Source organism: Pinus tabuliformis, chromosome X (genome assembly GCF_031772625.1).
Source record: "Pinus tabuliformis cultivar Carrire ecotype Pingquan chromosome X, CPIR1, whole genome shotgun sequence".
Taxonomy (NCBI): domain Eukaryota; kingdom Viridiplantae; phylum Streptophyta; class Pinopsida; order Pinales; family Pinaceae; genus Pinus; species Pinus tabuliformis.
In genome coordinates, this window is record NC_142308.1 from 425,374,602 (window position 1) to 425,390,787 (window position 16,186).

The following is a 16,186-nucleotide window of genomic DNA, read 5'->3' on the forward strand; positions in this document are numbered from 1 at the left end:
TTAACGAAAGGCGTGATAAGTCTGTGCCTATTCCAGCCCCAAGTTTGTTGGTTTTGATCCCTAGTTGCCAATGATCTGTGGTAGTTATGCATGAGTCAAAACTTGTCCACACGGATCTAATGCCTAAAAAATACCTTGTTTCTTCAGATTCAGTGAAGATTCCAGACTGTAAAATAGATTGCTGGTATGCTGTTACGATCGAGATTGCAATGATTGGCAAAATATCTCCATTGACAATACTGCTTTGTATTGAAGTAGATACTGCCTCTAGCACAAAGTAATAATCAAATTGCATAATCTGGTTATGCCCTCTAGTGTTCATTTCAACCAATTGCACTTATATCAACTCTGATAACATGATTATTGTTCAAGAGGGTGTGAAGGGATTTCCAGATGACTAGAAAAGGTTGCCAAGTATAGCTGCAAGTGATGTTCTACGTACAGGGCATGCAATTGTCTAATGCTGGTTTATGTACAACCTTGTCAATCTGTGTGGCAACTGATGATTATCCTATTGATTATCCTATTGGCAGAAATAGGGCAACAGGTATATCCGGAGAGAGAAAAAAAAAAAAAATATGATATGACAGCCAAGTAGGCTGATTGAGTCCATAGGAATGATGGACAAACAAATGGTGAAAAGGGAATTTTCTTAACCCTGTAATGACCAAACACAGTAACTAGAATCTGAAATACAGAAAGCCTGAAGAATTTAAATTTGTACTTACCTTAACTGCGGCTGATTCTGCTGGTGCTGCTGCTGATTCTGCTGGTGATGTCGTGGTTATTTTGATCCAGTCTCCGGGAGACCAATACCACCCAGCCAGATTGAGCAAACCTAGCTGCTCAATCCAGAAAACTTCACACCAGAAGCTCTTTGTCCCTCCGTGCCCAGAACCTCAAACAGCTTAAAGCTCTTCCAATGGATAATTAACTTCCTCCTGGTTTTCTCCTGGTGAATTTCTGCTCCTGGTTCTTTCTGCTCCTCTCTTGTTTCCCCCCCTTCTCTCGGTTCAGGCCTCTGCTTTTATCTACGGGCCTGGCGGTGGCCGCCCTCCTACCTGCAGCCACCGCCTTCCACGCATTGATGGCTCTTAGATATTTTCCTACTGTCCTCTGCGCTCTGTTATAAATATTCAGTTGGTCTTTAAGCGCCCCCTTTTGTATAAGGGTCCTTTTGATTTTTTTGGTATTTTAGTATATAGTCTAGTTTATTAAAGTTTTAATTTTTATATGTTATAAAGCCTTAAATTATATATTTTATAAGTTAAATTTATATATGTTACAAAGTCTTAAATTTATATATGTTATAAAGTCTTAAATTTATATTTATAAGATTTAAACATATTTATTATTTAAAACTCATCATATTTGTTTTATTATAAAGTTTAAAACTTTATATAGTGGATCAGTTTATATGGGTCGTTACATACACTCCCCCTTCTGAAAACTTCGTCCCGAAGTTAGAGTTTTAGGTTGAAGGTTTTAATGGACATGACCTTTTCCTATCCAGGTCCCCAAGCTATTCTAAAATCATCCTATCCTTCCTAATCTCTTCTGCTCCCATCCTATCCGTCCTCTACCAGAGTATGCCATGGCGTCAGTTTTACTGACCTGACCATTCATAAACTCTAAGGTGACAGCGTCGGTTATACCGACCTGATTCCCAGTAGGCATCCGGCAGTCATCATCACACGTCTAGGGGAGCGTGACTCGCACAGTCCTCCCATGACTCCAGGGTTCGGAGGATAAACGGTGGGTAACACCTCCACCCCTCCCAGTAGAATTAGGGCTACTAACCTATCATCGGATCACTTTGAGCTTTAATTGTTCTGAGGTTCTGTCGTCACGTGGTCATCCCGGTAACTATGTATTACCTGCAATCAGACGCTTATCCATGCATTCGTAAAATGTGCATCAGCATATTCAAAATAACTCACATATTATTCCCTTATGAATTCACCTATGATACTATAATACAACATATTGTGCCATATTCCATGCATGTCTTTTGACGTTCATCTAGAATGTATTCACTTCCTGATCTCTATCCCATTGATCATATTTGACAAAATAAATAAATCCGATCTATAAATAAATGTCTTTACTTTAACAACTATAATTCAGTAAAATGAACCACATATATCATTTTGGTATCCATGTACCAGCAGAAATTTAAACATATATTATGCCATAAAGTTTCATGTTTATCCATAATCATTCAAAATGTTTCTGAGTCTCTGACTGTAGTGAAGTAAATATATACTAAACATAGTGTAAGGTTATTCAAAATGGACATAAATTAGGGTATCTCTGACATATGTCCTCTGTATCTTCCCAAGTTGCTGATCCAGGACTATACTTGTCCCATTGGACCTTAACTTGGTCCACCAGACGGTTCCTCAGCTGTCGAACTCTACGTTCCAGTATACGTAACGGTTCGACCGTTATGACTCCCTCATCCGATACCTGCAATTCTTTCCACTGGAGGTTATGAGATAGATCAGCTATATAATGTCTTAATACAGAAACATGAAATACATTATGAATTCTATGCAGGTGAGGTGGCAGGGCAAGACGATAGGCAACAGGTCCAACTCTTTCCACGACTTTAAACGGTCCTATAAATCGGGGTGACAACTTTGTCCCTTTTCCGAATCGAATAGTACTTTTATTTGGTTTGATGCGGATGAAGACCTGATCCCCTACTTCATACCTCCTATCAATTCGGTGAGTATCAGCATAACTCTTTTGTCTATCCTGTGCTTCCTTTAATCGCTGCCTAATTTGTCTGACCTGAGCTTCCATTTCATGGATTAATTCTGGTCCTATTATCACTCGATCTTCTAACCTGTCCCAACTTAACGGTGTTCTGCAAGGTCTGCCATATAAAGCTTCAAACGGAGGCATCCCAATCGAACTGTGGTAATTGTTGTTGTATGCGAATTCGACTAAGGGTAAATACTTTTCCCAGTGTGATTGCTGATCCATCACATACATTCGCAACATGTCTTCAAGTACTTGATTTACTCTTTCAGTTTGCCCATCAGTCTCAGGATGGTAAGCAGTGCTTAAATTTAGCTGAGTACCTAAGGCTGTTTGCATGCAAGTCCAGAATCTGGAAGTGAATCGCGAATCTCTGTCGGATATAATCTTCTTAGGTACTCCATGAAATCTGATAATTTCATTTATGAATACTCGAGCTACGTCAGCAACATCGTAAGTATCTCTTACCAGAATGAAATGGGCACTTTTTGTTAATTTATCCACCACTACCAGAATGGCATTGTGTCTTTGAGAAGTAAGAGGTAGTCCAGTGATAAAATCCATAGAAATGGTCTCCCATTTAGACATAGGAATGTCGTGGGGTTGTAAGAGGCCCGTTGGGTGACAATGATCTGCCTTTACTTGCTGACATTCCAAACATTTTGCAACAAATTGAGTGATATCTCGCTTCATGCCTGCCCAAAAGAAGAGTTTCTTGGTATCCGCATACATTTTCCCTACTCCAGGATGAGCACAATATACTGCTTTGTGGGCTTCCCCAAGGATGGTATTACGAAGATCTTTATCATCAGGAATATACATCCTTCCATGGAATCGTAGGATCCCATCGCTTTCTAATTCATAACCAGTGTTCCACGGGGACTCGCCCCCCCCCTAGGGGTCTAGTTTCCTCGCTCCCCCGCGCTCCGGGGACTTGGGGACGAGTAGGGGACGTTTCCCCACGCTCCCAAAATGGAGGAAACTCGGGGGGACGTGCCAGGGAAACGTTTCCCTTCCCTGAGGGGACGTTTCCCCACGCTCCAAAAAAATGGCCTTGCTTATAGTTTATGATTTAATAGACCTAAAGTGGTACAAAGCTACTCATGTTCTGTATGGGGATAACGCCTTGTGCTATCTTTTGGTTTGAACAAGCATTATTTTAGAGGGTTAGTATCATGGAAATTTGTTGGACCATATAGCACGTACATGAATTTTCCCTTTTAAAACTTCTCCTTTTTTTCTCAAGTGATGGCTGGATTACAGTGGGGGGATAACTGGAGTGACAGGCAAAGAATATGAGACATTCAGTTTGTGTTTTTAATTTGCATGACATTTGACATACAAACTATGGACGCAGCACCTATGTCATGTGGGAAATAATTGGGTGGAGTATAGACTAACATGCGTTTACTGCAAGCATGACAAAATACTATGGGCAACAAGAAATCTCAGGAACTGTCGTTATATATGAATTTATACAGTTACAAAATTTACACAGAGCACAGTGGGTCAGCTTGAATTCTCAGGTCTGAAAATTATTTTCACCCCTGAAATACACTGCTAGTTTGAAGTTTGAACTGCATGGCATTGCTCTAATAAGGTAGACAAATTATCCATGCCATCGTTGGTCACCCAAGTTGGTTTTCAGATGGTCATCCTGCAGTCAATGTCATTTGATAGTAAACTGTCAGAAACTCTTTCATGTGATCTTCTCATCTCTCCTGGAACTAAAACTCTTCTTTCAGCATATGGTGTACTGTCTATATTATATATAATATAACAAACTTTCTAGCTGTTGGATCCAATACAGCTGGACAACCCATTGTAGTTGCCCCTTCTACTGCCAATGCAGTGTTCCTGATCTGTTCATTTACCTTTTCACAGAATTCAGTGGCTACCTTATCAAGCTGAAGCTCTTCCTTTGTCTGACCAAAATCTAAATTAGAATTTGACCAAGCTGAATTAGAATTTTAAATTTATTATTTTATATGATATTATAAATTTGGATAATGTCAAATGATATTCATATCAATGATCATGCTTTGCAGCTTTTCAATTCAAACCAAATTGTCATAGTGGACTCAATTAATAAATTATATTTTATATTTATAAATTTTTAAGACCGTGACGCTCCCCCACGTTTCCTAAAAAATGGTAGGGAGCTTTTGCATAGGCCGCTCCCGCGCCCCCTCGCTCCCTCGCCCCCTCGTCCCGGAACCTTGGTGGAACATTGTTCATAACCCTCAAATTTAGATTCTTTTGCCTTAATTCCCTCAAGACTTGCCCTCACCTTTAAATACCAGTTGTCTTTTATAAGACGATCCAGTACTTGTTGTCTTAAATCCACTTTAATGAGTATGAGAGAAAATATCCGGGGTCTTCTGCTTAAAGCATCGGCTACTACATTTTCTTTTCCCTTAATATATGATATTCCGAAGTCATATTCACTTAGGAATTCAGTCCATCGCCTTTGCCTGGCATTTAAGTCTCTTTGGGTGAACAAATATTGTAGACTTTGATGGTCGCTTTTAAGTGTAAAATTTCGTCCCACCAGATAGTGTCTCCAGATCTTTAAAGCTAGCATTACAGCGGCCAATTCTAAATCGTGAGTAGCATAGAGTTCTTCATGAGGTTTTAGCTTTCTGGAAGCATAAGCTATCACTCCCTTGTCCTGCATCAACACTGCACCCAGCCCTTGCTTGGATGCATCAGTACACACCGTGAAGTCTTTGCCCATATCAGGGACTCTTAGGATTGGTGCACTGGTGAGTAGTCTTTTGAGTTCAGAGAATGCTTTATTACATTCCTCGGTCCACTCATACTTAACACCTTTACGCTGAAGGGTTGTTATTGGCTTTGCGATTTTGGAGAATCCCTCCACAAATCTCCGGTAATAACCTGCTAAACCCATAAAGCTTCGTATCTCATGTGCATTTTTCGGTATTGGCCATTCCATGATCGCTTTTACCTTCTCAGGATCTACAGAAATCCCTTCACCTGATATGATGTGACCCAAATAATGAATCTTTTCCTGGAAAAAAGAACACTTGGATAGTTTTCCATATAACTGACGTTCCCTAAGGCAGGACAATACTATCCGCAAATGCTCTTCATGCTCTTCTTCATTCTTGGAATAGATGAGAATATCATCTAAAAAGACTTGTACAAATTTATCAAGATACTGACGGAAGACACTGTTCATAAGATTCATGAATACGGTTGGCGCATTTGTTAACCCAAATGGTACCACAGTAAATTCATAATGCCCAAAACGTGTCCGGAATGCAGTCTTAGAGATATCATTTTCAGAAATCCTTAGCTGATGATACCCTGATCGAAGGTCAATTTTTGAAAAGACAGCAGCTCCTTTCATTTGATCGAAAAGATCATCGATTCGTGGCATAGGGTATTGATTCTTTACTGTAGTTCGATTCAAGTCTCGATAGTCTATGCATAATCTTAAGGATCCATCTTTCTTCTTCACAAAAATTACAGGAGCGCCCCAAGGTGAGGTACTGGGCCGAATAAGCCCTATATCGAGTAGTTCCTTCAACTGGATTTGCAATTCCTGAAGTTCTGGAGCTGTCATTCTATAAGGCGTTTTAGAGATCGGTTGGGTACCTGGCTTTAATTCAATAGTGAGATCCAATTCTCTTACCGGGGGTAATCCAGGTAGTTCCTTTGGAAATACATCCGGGAACTCGGCTAACACCGGATATTGTTCTAAGGATGGCCCTTTTTCCTGGCTTACTTCGTGAATTGCATAAGCCTGACAACCCTTTCTTAAACAACGCTTCACTTGCATTGCCGAAATGTAGCGTAAAGAAACTTCCCTCTTGATTCCTTGAATTTGGATTACTTCTCCCTTGTCGTTTATGCCCAGAATCCTTTTTCCATAACAGTCCACCCAAGCTTGGTGAGCTTCTAGCCAATCCATACCTATGATAAGATCATACGTTCCTAAGGCTGTGACATAGACTTTTAGTTTAGTCGAACAGACCCCTAGGTCAATTTTGCATTGATCCACACTCAAGCCCACAGTTTGGAGTTCTCCTGAGGCCATTTCCACTTGGTGGAAATCATTTTGTCTACGAGCTGCCAACCCACATTTGTTTAATGCATATGACGAAATGAAACTATCTGTGGCACCAGTATCAAATAAGATTTTGAGTTTTATGCCATTGATAATACCTGAAGATTCCACTACAGTGGATTGATGGGCTACTTGGTCGTGGTTGACTACTGCATGAATTCTATGATTACTTCGATTGGCTGATATCGGCTCCTTCCCAGTCCTATGCAATATATTCGATGAAGCTTCTGGGCAGTTACGCTGGAAATGCGGCCCCCCACATCCCCAACAATTGAGCTGCACTGATCCTCTTGAATCAAGGTGAGAATTTCTAGAGAATGAGCCGTGTCCTCCCATGCTGATTCCTCTCGCACTCCTTCCTCTACCGGTAGTCCCTCGCGATGCCCAAGGTCTGGTGTTGGACGATTCCGCGGCTATAGTGTTTACTGCCATGGGAACTCTTGTCCCCACACTCGGGGTAAACCTGTTACCGTAAGGTGGCCTCGAGCTACCTCCTCTGAAAAGGTTCCTGGGAGCCTTCCCTGGAAATCCTGATTGTAAAGGCCCTGCTGGCTCCATATCCTTTTTGATTCCAAGGTGCTCTTCTGCATAACGGCCACATTCGACTGCCTCGGCTACAGATGATGGTTTCCACATACTCACCAAGGCTCTGATGCGAGGATTTAACCCAAATATGAAGCGTTCAGCTTGACGTTCATCAGAGTCTAAGTAGTGAATGTATTTTACCAGCTCCATAAACCTTATTTCGTACTCTTCCACCGTTTTACTTCCCTGAATTAGTGTATGAAAGGCTCTGGCTTGCTGTTGTTGAAAGTATGGAGGTAAATACTTTGCGCGGAACCTTTCCTCAAATAGTTCCCAAGGAACATTATCCGATGTAAGGTGCAGCTGCTTTTCCAGATTTCCCCACCAAATCAAGGCACTTTCCTTTAGTTGAAACACGGCAATTTTTGTTTTTGCTGAAGGCGAATATTCTCTTAACCTGAAGCACCGGCTCATCCCCTCCAACCATGCCTCAGCGCGTTCACCAGCTCGACCTCCCGAAAATTCCGGGAGTCTAATTTTCTGAAGCTCTCTAGAGATGTCTTCTCTCGATCTTCTGGGCTCCAAATTATTTGGTTCCGCTGAACTGGTGGCTACATGCTGAAATTCTTCTTTGTTTTTAGCCTTAGTTGATTCCTTTAATGTCTCCAATAAGGCTTCCAAAGAGTTCATTATCATAGTCAACTCTGGCGTTGGAGCGTTTGATGTTGACGGTGGTCTTGGTGGTGACGAAGGTGATGGGGATGATGATGGCGACGGTGGCGGCATTAATGGTGATGATGTTGCCTGGTCACGTCGTCGTCGCTCATACGTCCTTACCATGGTAATGGTCCCTGAACACATAATAAAATTTATATATATAAAAAAAAAAAAATTGAGGTGGATAACCGAATTTTAACACACAATTTTCTTTGCAACATCACATTTATAAACGGGTATAGTTTTGCTATTTTTACCCGCTAGGCGGATCTTACTGGTACCGAGGTCAAGGAGGGTGGTCTCGCGACCTCCTTGTCCTAATGCAGGGTATTCTATCCTAATATGACTAATGCAGAAGTGTATGTTTATTAGCCCCTAAGGTAAGACATCTAAAGTTTATTTACCTACTAACATTCACAAAATGAAAATGTTAGATGTCTCGTTTATAATGTTCATTGGTAACATACTTGTCATACCTCAATCTGACTATTACTTTTAAGGGCGGTCATATATATATATCTCCCGAATATATTACTTGGATATGGATTTAATCCAAAGAGCTACTGAGTCTTATTTTAAAAGGGTCTGGTGCAAAGAATGAGGAGTAGGTACTTATCAGTTTTAGCAAAAGTAATTCACCTCAAGCAAAAAAAAAAAGGATAATAAATGATGTCCCCAGAATCATTAACTTGGTTCCCAGGTTTTTAATGAGATACCATGCCAGCAACTGCAGAGCAAAGGTTTGAAGAAAGAGGCTTGAAGATCACATTCTGTTGTCAATTGGATCTCTCTCACTGGTTTTTATTGAATTTTGGGCATATGATCTCCTACCTTAATTAATAGACTGTTATCTATACTGATACAAACAGCATTATAGGTCTAAGTTGTACTGATGAATATGTGAATGAATTGTACACTAAAATAAACAGAGTCAAATTAATAGCTATAATGTAATACTAAACCCCAATTAAACTAAACTATGTAACGTTTTATAGTCCCTTAGGTTTGAATAGGCAGATAATAACAAACAATAGTGAAGTATTAATCAAGGTAACTTTTGGAAGTTCCGGCCCAAACATTTTCACATATATTCACAACGTTGTAACCTACGGATGAATCAGCGGAAATTAAGAACATCTTTGTTTGCATTCAAATGAATTTTAGTATTGGAGTGACACTTAGAACAACTATTTTGGTTTGGAAGATTGCATTTAGAGTTATATTTTATTAAATTGTTTTTACCTTGATGGTGTTACCTCATCAAAGATATGGTTGAGGAGGAATATGATATTGTATGGCCGGGACAGCTAGTGGGTTGTGGGTATGATTATTCGTTGGGTGTCCCCATGATAAGAGTTTACGTTCTAATATGTCCCCTTCTACAGGAAATTTTCCGGCTTACATTTCATGGTGTAACTCTTCAACGTCAAAAGCAAAAGTTCAACATGGTGAATGCTATCAGAGGCCTTCTAATTTCCTGCGATATCTTGCATTTATATGTGGTCCGCTCTGTTCTCCGTAGCTTGTATTTTGTTATGACCTACATTATATTCACTGTGGCTTGTTAATGGATCTAGATGTATTTTTTTTTTTTTTTTAAAGCGACTCTTATCTAGATGTGTTGTCATCGCTCTGATGATCAGTAGAAATTACCACGACACACTGGCAGCGTAATAAACGTAACAACACATCATGTACTCTGTGACATCGAAATCGGTTCTCTGTGGCACGTCACACTTTGTAGGGTCACTTTTGGATTTATAATGACATCGCTTTGTGGCGTTAATATCGCATCACAGTAACACATTACAGCGACACTTCTTTGTTGTAGCTCGCGTTTATTGAGGCTCGATCTCGCCGATTGCCGTAAACGTCAGACGAATAAATCGACACATCGAACACTTCGCTTCTTGAACACGTGGCTCGTTACCAGGTCTTACTGTACACGTCAGACAAAAATGAAGCTCGACACACCGTGTTCGATTATACCAGGTATGTTTATCGGTCGCGTCAGCTAAAATAAATAGACAGAAAGGAAAATAGTTTCATGAATAGAGGAATGTGGTTTTTGAAAGACAAAAGTTCCAAGTTCAATCCCCACCACCACAACTCCAATAGAGGGAAAGCGGTAACAACTTTCTAAATTTGTGCGTAGACAAGGGCAGTGCGGCCATGTCTGAGGAAGCGACCCCGATTTTTGAACGAGTAAACGACTCCAGGTGAAGGAAACTAAGAAGTCCCCCGGCCTAAATTCTTTGGCACTTAAATAAAATGTGCAGAAAATGGAAGGATAAGTCTAACCCACCGAATTGGCTTGGTTGCTTAACACGGCATCGAACAGAGGGCACGGCATCGAACAGAGGCTCGATTTGCAGCCATTTCAAATCCATACCGCAAACATAAAAGAAGGAACTATTAAAAGAAAGTAACAAAGGGACGTCTGCAGATCGAGAGCAATAGAGTACAGAACTTTGGCGGTTATAACAAACGCGCCATGGTAAATTCGGTGATTAGTGTAAATCAAAACAGGGCTGACGGTTACGATAACTGCGGGCGTATACCGTGGGAAGGTTACACGGATTTGCAGGGTTCAAGTTCACTCCATATTCCAGTTCGATACTTGCGCTGACGGTTCACAATGGACACAAAAGATTTTTTTTTTGCAGAAAAGGGCAGTGAATGAAATACAGAGACGACAGCCTGTAGAGGGTTTTTTTTTTTTTTTTTTAAATCAATTTCATTCTTTATATACCAGAACAGCAAATTGTGGCCTGTAAGGTCGAAAAGGGTTTGAACAACACCCTCTGATACCATCTGTAATGACCAAACACAGTAACTAGAATCTGAAATACAGAAAGCCTGAAGAATTTAAATTTGTACTTACCTTAACTGCGGCTGATTCTGTTGGTGCTGCTGCTGATTCTGCTGGTGATGTCGTGGTTATTTTGATCCAGTCTCCGGGAGACCAATACCACCCAGCCAGATTGAGCAAACCTAGTTGCTCAATCCAGAAAACTTCACACCAGAAGCTCTCTGTCCCTCCGTGCCCATAACCTCAAACAGCTTAAAGCTCTTCCAATGGATAATTAACTTCCTCCTGGTTTTCTCCTGGTGAATTTCTGCTCCTGGTTCTTTCTGCTCCTCTCTTGTTTCCCCCCCTTCTCTCGGTTCAGGCCTCTGCTATTTATTTACGGGCCTGGCGATGGCCGCCCTCCTACCTGCAGCCACCGCCTTCCACGCATTGATGGCTCTTAGATATTTTCCAACTGTCCTCTGCGCTCTGTTATAAATATTCAGTTGGTCTTTAAGCGCCCCCTTTTGTATAAGGGTCCTTTTGATTTTTGGTATTTTAGTATATAGTCTAGTTTATTAAAGTTTTAATTTTTTTATATGTTATAAAGCCTTAAATTATATATTTTATAAGTTAAATTTATATATGTTACAAAGTCTTAAATTTATACATGTTATAAAGTCTTAAATTTATACATGTTATAAAGTCTTAAATTTATACATGTTATAAAGTCTTAAATTTATATTTATAAGATTTAAACATATTTATTATTTAAAACTCATCATATTTGTTTTATTATAAAGTTTAAAACTTTATATAGTGGATCAGTTTATATGGGTCGTTACAAACCCTAATCTTATTTGTACATGTGCTTATATATTATAAACATTATTATGAAGATGCCATTTTGACTAAGATGTTGTCAGAGAGTCATTCTTGTGGAAGAATGATGGAGACATATGGTACAACGAGGAAAAGACATCCAGGTGGAGCAAGTGCTCTTGACTCCTGTCGTGCAATAGTTGAAGCTCGAAAAAAGATTCAAAGTCCTGTATTGATTAGGGGGTGGAGGTATTAGCCTCCGGATGCCCTTATTCTTTGTATGTACATACATGTGTCATACATGTGTAAATGTGTATATGTTGTACCATGTCATAAGGTGTGTTTAAACTTTGTGCTCTGTGTATGTGGTTTGGCGCCACACGTATATGTATACGTGTTTGTTACTTGACTGGGCCCGTAAACTATATATATTGTTTTTGGGAGAGGTGGGATAACCTTTGGATCCCCAATCTTTCCATCGACAAAACACTACCTAGGTTGGTAGCGATCACCCGGTTGGGTATTGTCCATAGTCGCGAATGGGCTTTGGGGGTGGAGACATAAGTCTTTGAATTCCCTTGAGGGTGGAGGTGTCAATCTATGGATTCCCTTATTGTTGATTTCAAAGTGGAGACATAAGTCTCTAGATTTCGTTGAGGGTGGAGGTGTTGACCTCTGAATTCCCTCATTGTTGATTTGAGGTTGGAGGTGTCAACCTCTAGATTCCCTTATTGCTAAGTTGGATGACTGATCTGGGGTGGAGGTGAAAGCCTCTGGATTCCCTTGTTTTGGAAGAGAGTTGATGGGGGCAGGTCAAGTTGCCCCGATTACCCATAACCCAAGACACTCCACAGAAACACCCACGGCTCTGTTTCTGTTAAGTTTAGGTATGTTCTATGCTTAGAGCAATTTATTTCAATTTTCACAGTTAGCTCAATATCTTTAGCAATCACATCAGCATTAAAGTAAACTGCAGATAGAACATAAACATAAATCGCAGAAGACAAGCCAAGACAAGAGGACACAAGATGTGGCGCTAGCCAGGGACAAACCCCAATGTGGGGAAACCCTTGATCAATTCTTCTTATATGTTCTTCAATAGTTCAGCAGAGAGAGAGAGAGAGAGATAGTACATTTACAACAGAAGTCAATACTTCGACTAATATATTATCTCTACATGAGATCAGTTGAAGACATGTTGCTTCAACTGATTCTCCAAGGTGACTCATTCACCTATCATGTGTTGCATCTTGTCCATATGTTGCACCTCATCGTGCTACACCATGCTGCACCCATCATCACAATACTGGACCTTATGTTTCTGATGTCCCAGTGTTTACCTAGTGCCACGGTTGCACCATGCTCTGCCCGTGTGCTTGATACACCATTGTTGCTTTGTGTCCTAGCTGCATCAAGTACCATATTGTTGTCCCATACAGCACTCTACTTGCAGTTGTCCATGCTTTACCATGCGGCTGCTCTCCATGATTCTTCATGCTCGCAGTTGTCCCATGTTGCATCATGTTTTACCATGCATGCTATAATACCTCATCATTGCCATGTTGTCCCATTGCAACACCTATGTCTAGCAATATTGATCATATGTATTGCTGCCCATTGTTGTTATGACTGTGTTCAGGTTAGGGCTACCACACAGTCAGGAGATAAGTCCTTTTAGGACTGTGATTTATCTTGAAGAGCTTTCCCTCATGCCACGCTGCCCTTTGAAGGTGTTGTGCACCCTTGACAGTCCTTGACACAACCTCAGTTGTGTGCTGTGGCTTGCAGCGTAGCACAACATCTAGTTGTAGCACTCCGCCTTCCCAAATGATACCCAAACAGCAATGTTTCTTTCCTCATGAACTCGGGCAAGCTGACAACACTTACCTGCACTCAAACACATACATATATAGCCCTGAATCTCTCCTCCTTGTGACTGCGGCTTCCCTGTCTTGCTGCTATCCATGCCCACGTTGCTTCATGCTATGATAAGGTCCCTTCTGCTGCGGATGAAATCCTTCTTATGCTGCGGCCAAGGCCTTGACTCAGGGCTCCTCTTCACAGCAGTTTAGGGCTTCCTCTTGACAGTGGTTTAGGGCTCCCATTAGCTACAGATAATAGCCTTCCCTTTGCTGAGGTTAGAGCTCCCTTTGCTGAAGATTAGAGCCTTCCCTTTGTTGCGGATTAGGGCTCCCTTTGTTGTGGATTAGAGCAATGTGGAAAAAGTCGTTGTCGGGATTAATTCGGCAAGGGTCCAAAAGTTGAAAAACTCGGCAAAGTCGGGAGTTTTTCGAAAAAGTCGGCAAAATTAAAAAAACACAAAATTATTAATTTTTTTTAACATCTAGAGTATCCACAACATCAAATAAATGCATTTCCACATAAACATGTAAAGAAAGCTAACATATAATATGTATATGAAGTCTAGCGCTGCATCACATATCAAAATAGTGAATCCACTCCTGAATTTTGAGTCCTGTCTGAGTTTCAACTCTCAAGAGTCAAAATATCAACAAAAAATATAATAAATGTACATCATGAGTCATCTAAAAGTCATCAAGTAATCACTAATCAGTCACTGAGATCCTCTTCCCCTTTTACGGGAATAGGGAATGGCTTTGCCTTTTCCTCTAGAGGAAGAAGACCCTGCCCCTGAGGATACAAAAGGAAATGGACTCAATCGTCCTCTAGAAGCTGATGGAAGAGGTGGCCTCTGTGCTACGCTGCCGCTGCTGCTGCCCACCCTAGATGGTGTCACCTCCTCCTCAGCATCCTCATCCAGCTCTGCTACTGCCTCCTGACCCTGATGTTGCTCCGCCTCCTCCTCCTCTATCTCTAGCTCTCCCCCCTCTGCAACTGCTACATCCTCTAGATCCACACCTAACCAATCCGAGATCGTGTCCAAGATTGGCCTCTCAGTCTCGACTCTCCATGCAGCGGTGGTATCAATATTGTCCAATGAGATGGCTTCCACATCAGTAGGTTTCTGAAGCTGTCTCACCCACAATCGAAGATTGTAGTAGACGTATACCATGTCATTGAGGCGTTTGGATTCCAATCTGTATTAGGGTCATAGATTGTAAATTAGTACTTAGAAAATTTAAATATTAAAATTAATCAAATGAATTCAAAAAATTTAATTTGAAATCTTTTTAGTTTTTACCTGTTGCGTTTTTTGGAGTGTATTTTGTCAAATACACTCCAGTTGCGCTCACACCCAGAGGAACTGCATGTTTGGCTGAGCACTCGAATGGCAAGCTTTTGGAGATGTGGTACTCTGGCACCATAGCTTGTCCACCAAGCATCTACAAGTTAAAAGAAAAATGAGAAACATAAAAAAAAACATTGAAATTCTAAACTTGAAAATTTGAAACAAACTGAAACTTACCTGGCATTTTGGTCGTCCTATTCTGAATAGCCATGTCAAAACAAAATGTGCCACCTCCCATCCTATAGACCTCCATTTCTTTAGAAATCTCCTCACGTTCTCGCCTAGATGACACCATCCTCTCGACACAAGTGAAGAATCCATCCATCACCTCGGCATCAAATCTGAAACCACAAGCATAAGAAAATGCAGGGTTGAGGTAGACACCTGCAGCATGAATGGGGCGATGGAGGGTATTGTTCCATCGCTGATCAATCACTCCCCATATGACCTGTTGTTTCTCCAACCCCTCGTCTCCCTTATCTGCACAATAAGCACGGATGGCTTCTTTGGCCCTATCCATGGCCTCATACAAGTAGCCCATTGCGGGCTTCTCTCCATCAACCAACCGAAGAACCTTTACCAAAGGTTCTGAAATGGCACACACCTCCTCTACTCCTGCCCAAAAGCTCTGATCATATGAAACTAGTCTGCATATGCCCTCTCCCTCCGATTTGCGGCTAATAGATAAAGAACGCCATTCCGCTGAGAGAAACATGCTCTTCACCTCCCACATAGAATTCAACAGAGACTGAAGAGATATGAAAGAAGTGGCAAATCGTGTAATGGCAGGCCGCACCAACTCTTTTTTGTTGGTGAATTTTCTCATCAAGCTAAGCACAGATGAATGATTATAAATAAGTTTTGTTATGCTCTTGGATGATTCAACAATATCCCTCACAGTAGGAATTTTACCTATATCCTCCAACATCAAGTCAATGCAATGAGCAGCGCAAGGTGTCCAAAACAAGTTAGGATACCTCTCCATAAGCATCTTGCCAGCTGCAACATAATTTGCAGTGTTGTCCGTTATGACTTGGACAACATTGCTTGGGCCTACTTCCTGAATGAAGAGGTCCAACAACTCACATAATAAACGTGCATCTTTAATGTGGTCAGATGCATCAACAGATTTCATAAACATTGTCCCCTTGGGACAACTAACCAAGAAGTTAAGAAGGGTCCTACCCTTCTGGTCAGTCCAACCATCTGACATGACTGTGCATCCAGTGTGCTCCCATGATGCCCTAAACTCTGCCAATCT

At 41.0% G+C, this 16,186-nt stretch overlaps 1 protein-coding gene across 1 annotated transcript in view; it reads right to left on the reverse strand.

Moving 5' to 3' along the window:
* The window catches only part of LOC149140388 (uncharacterized), a 28,032-nt gene extending 12,281 nt beyond the window's left edge, over positions 1-15,751 (reverse strand). Inside the window, exons 1-2 of the mRNA XM_089450967.1 lie at positions 15,103-15,751; positions 14,878-15,019 (exon numbers count right to left, since the gene is read on the reverse strand). Of these exons, the coding sequence (XP_089307093.1) occupies positions 14,878-15,019; positions 15,103-15,751 (791 nt within the window). The remainder of the gene's footprint in view (positions 1-14,877; positions 15,020-15,102) is intronic.
* Positions 15,752-16,186: the final 435 nt, after the last annotated feature.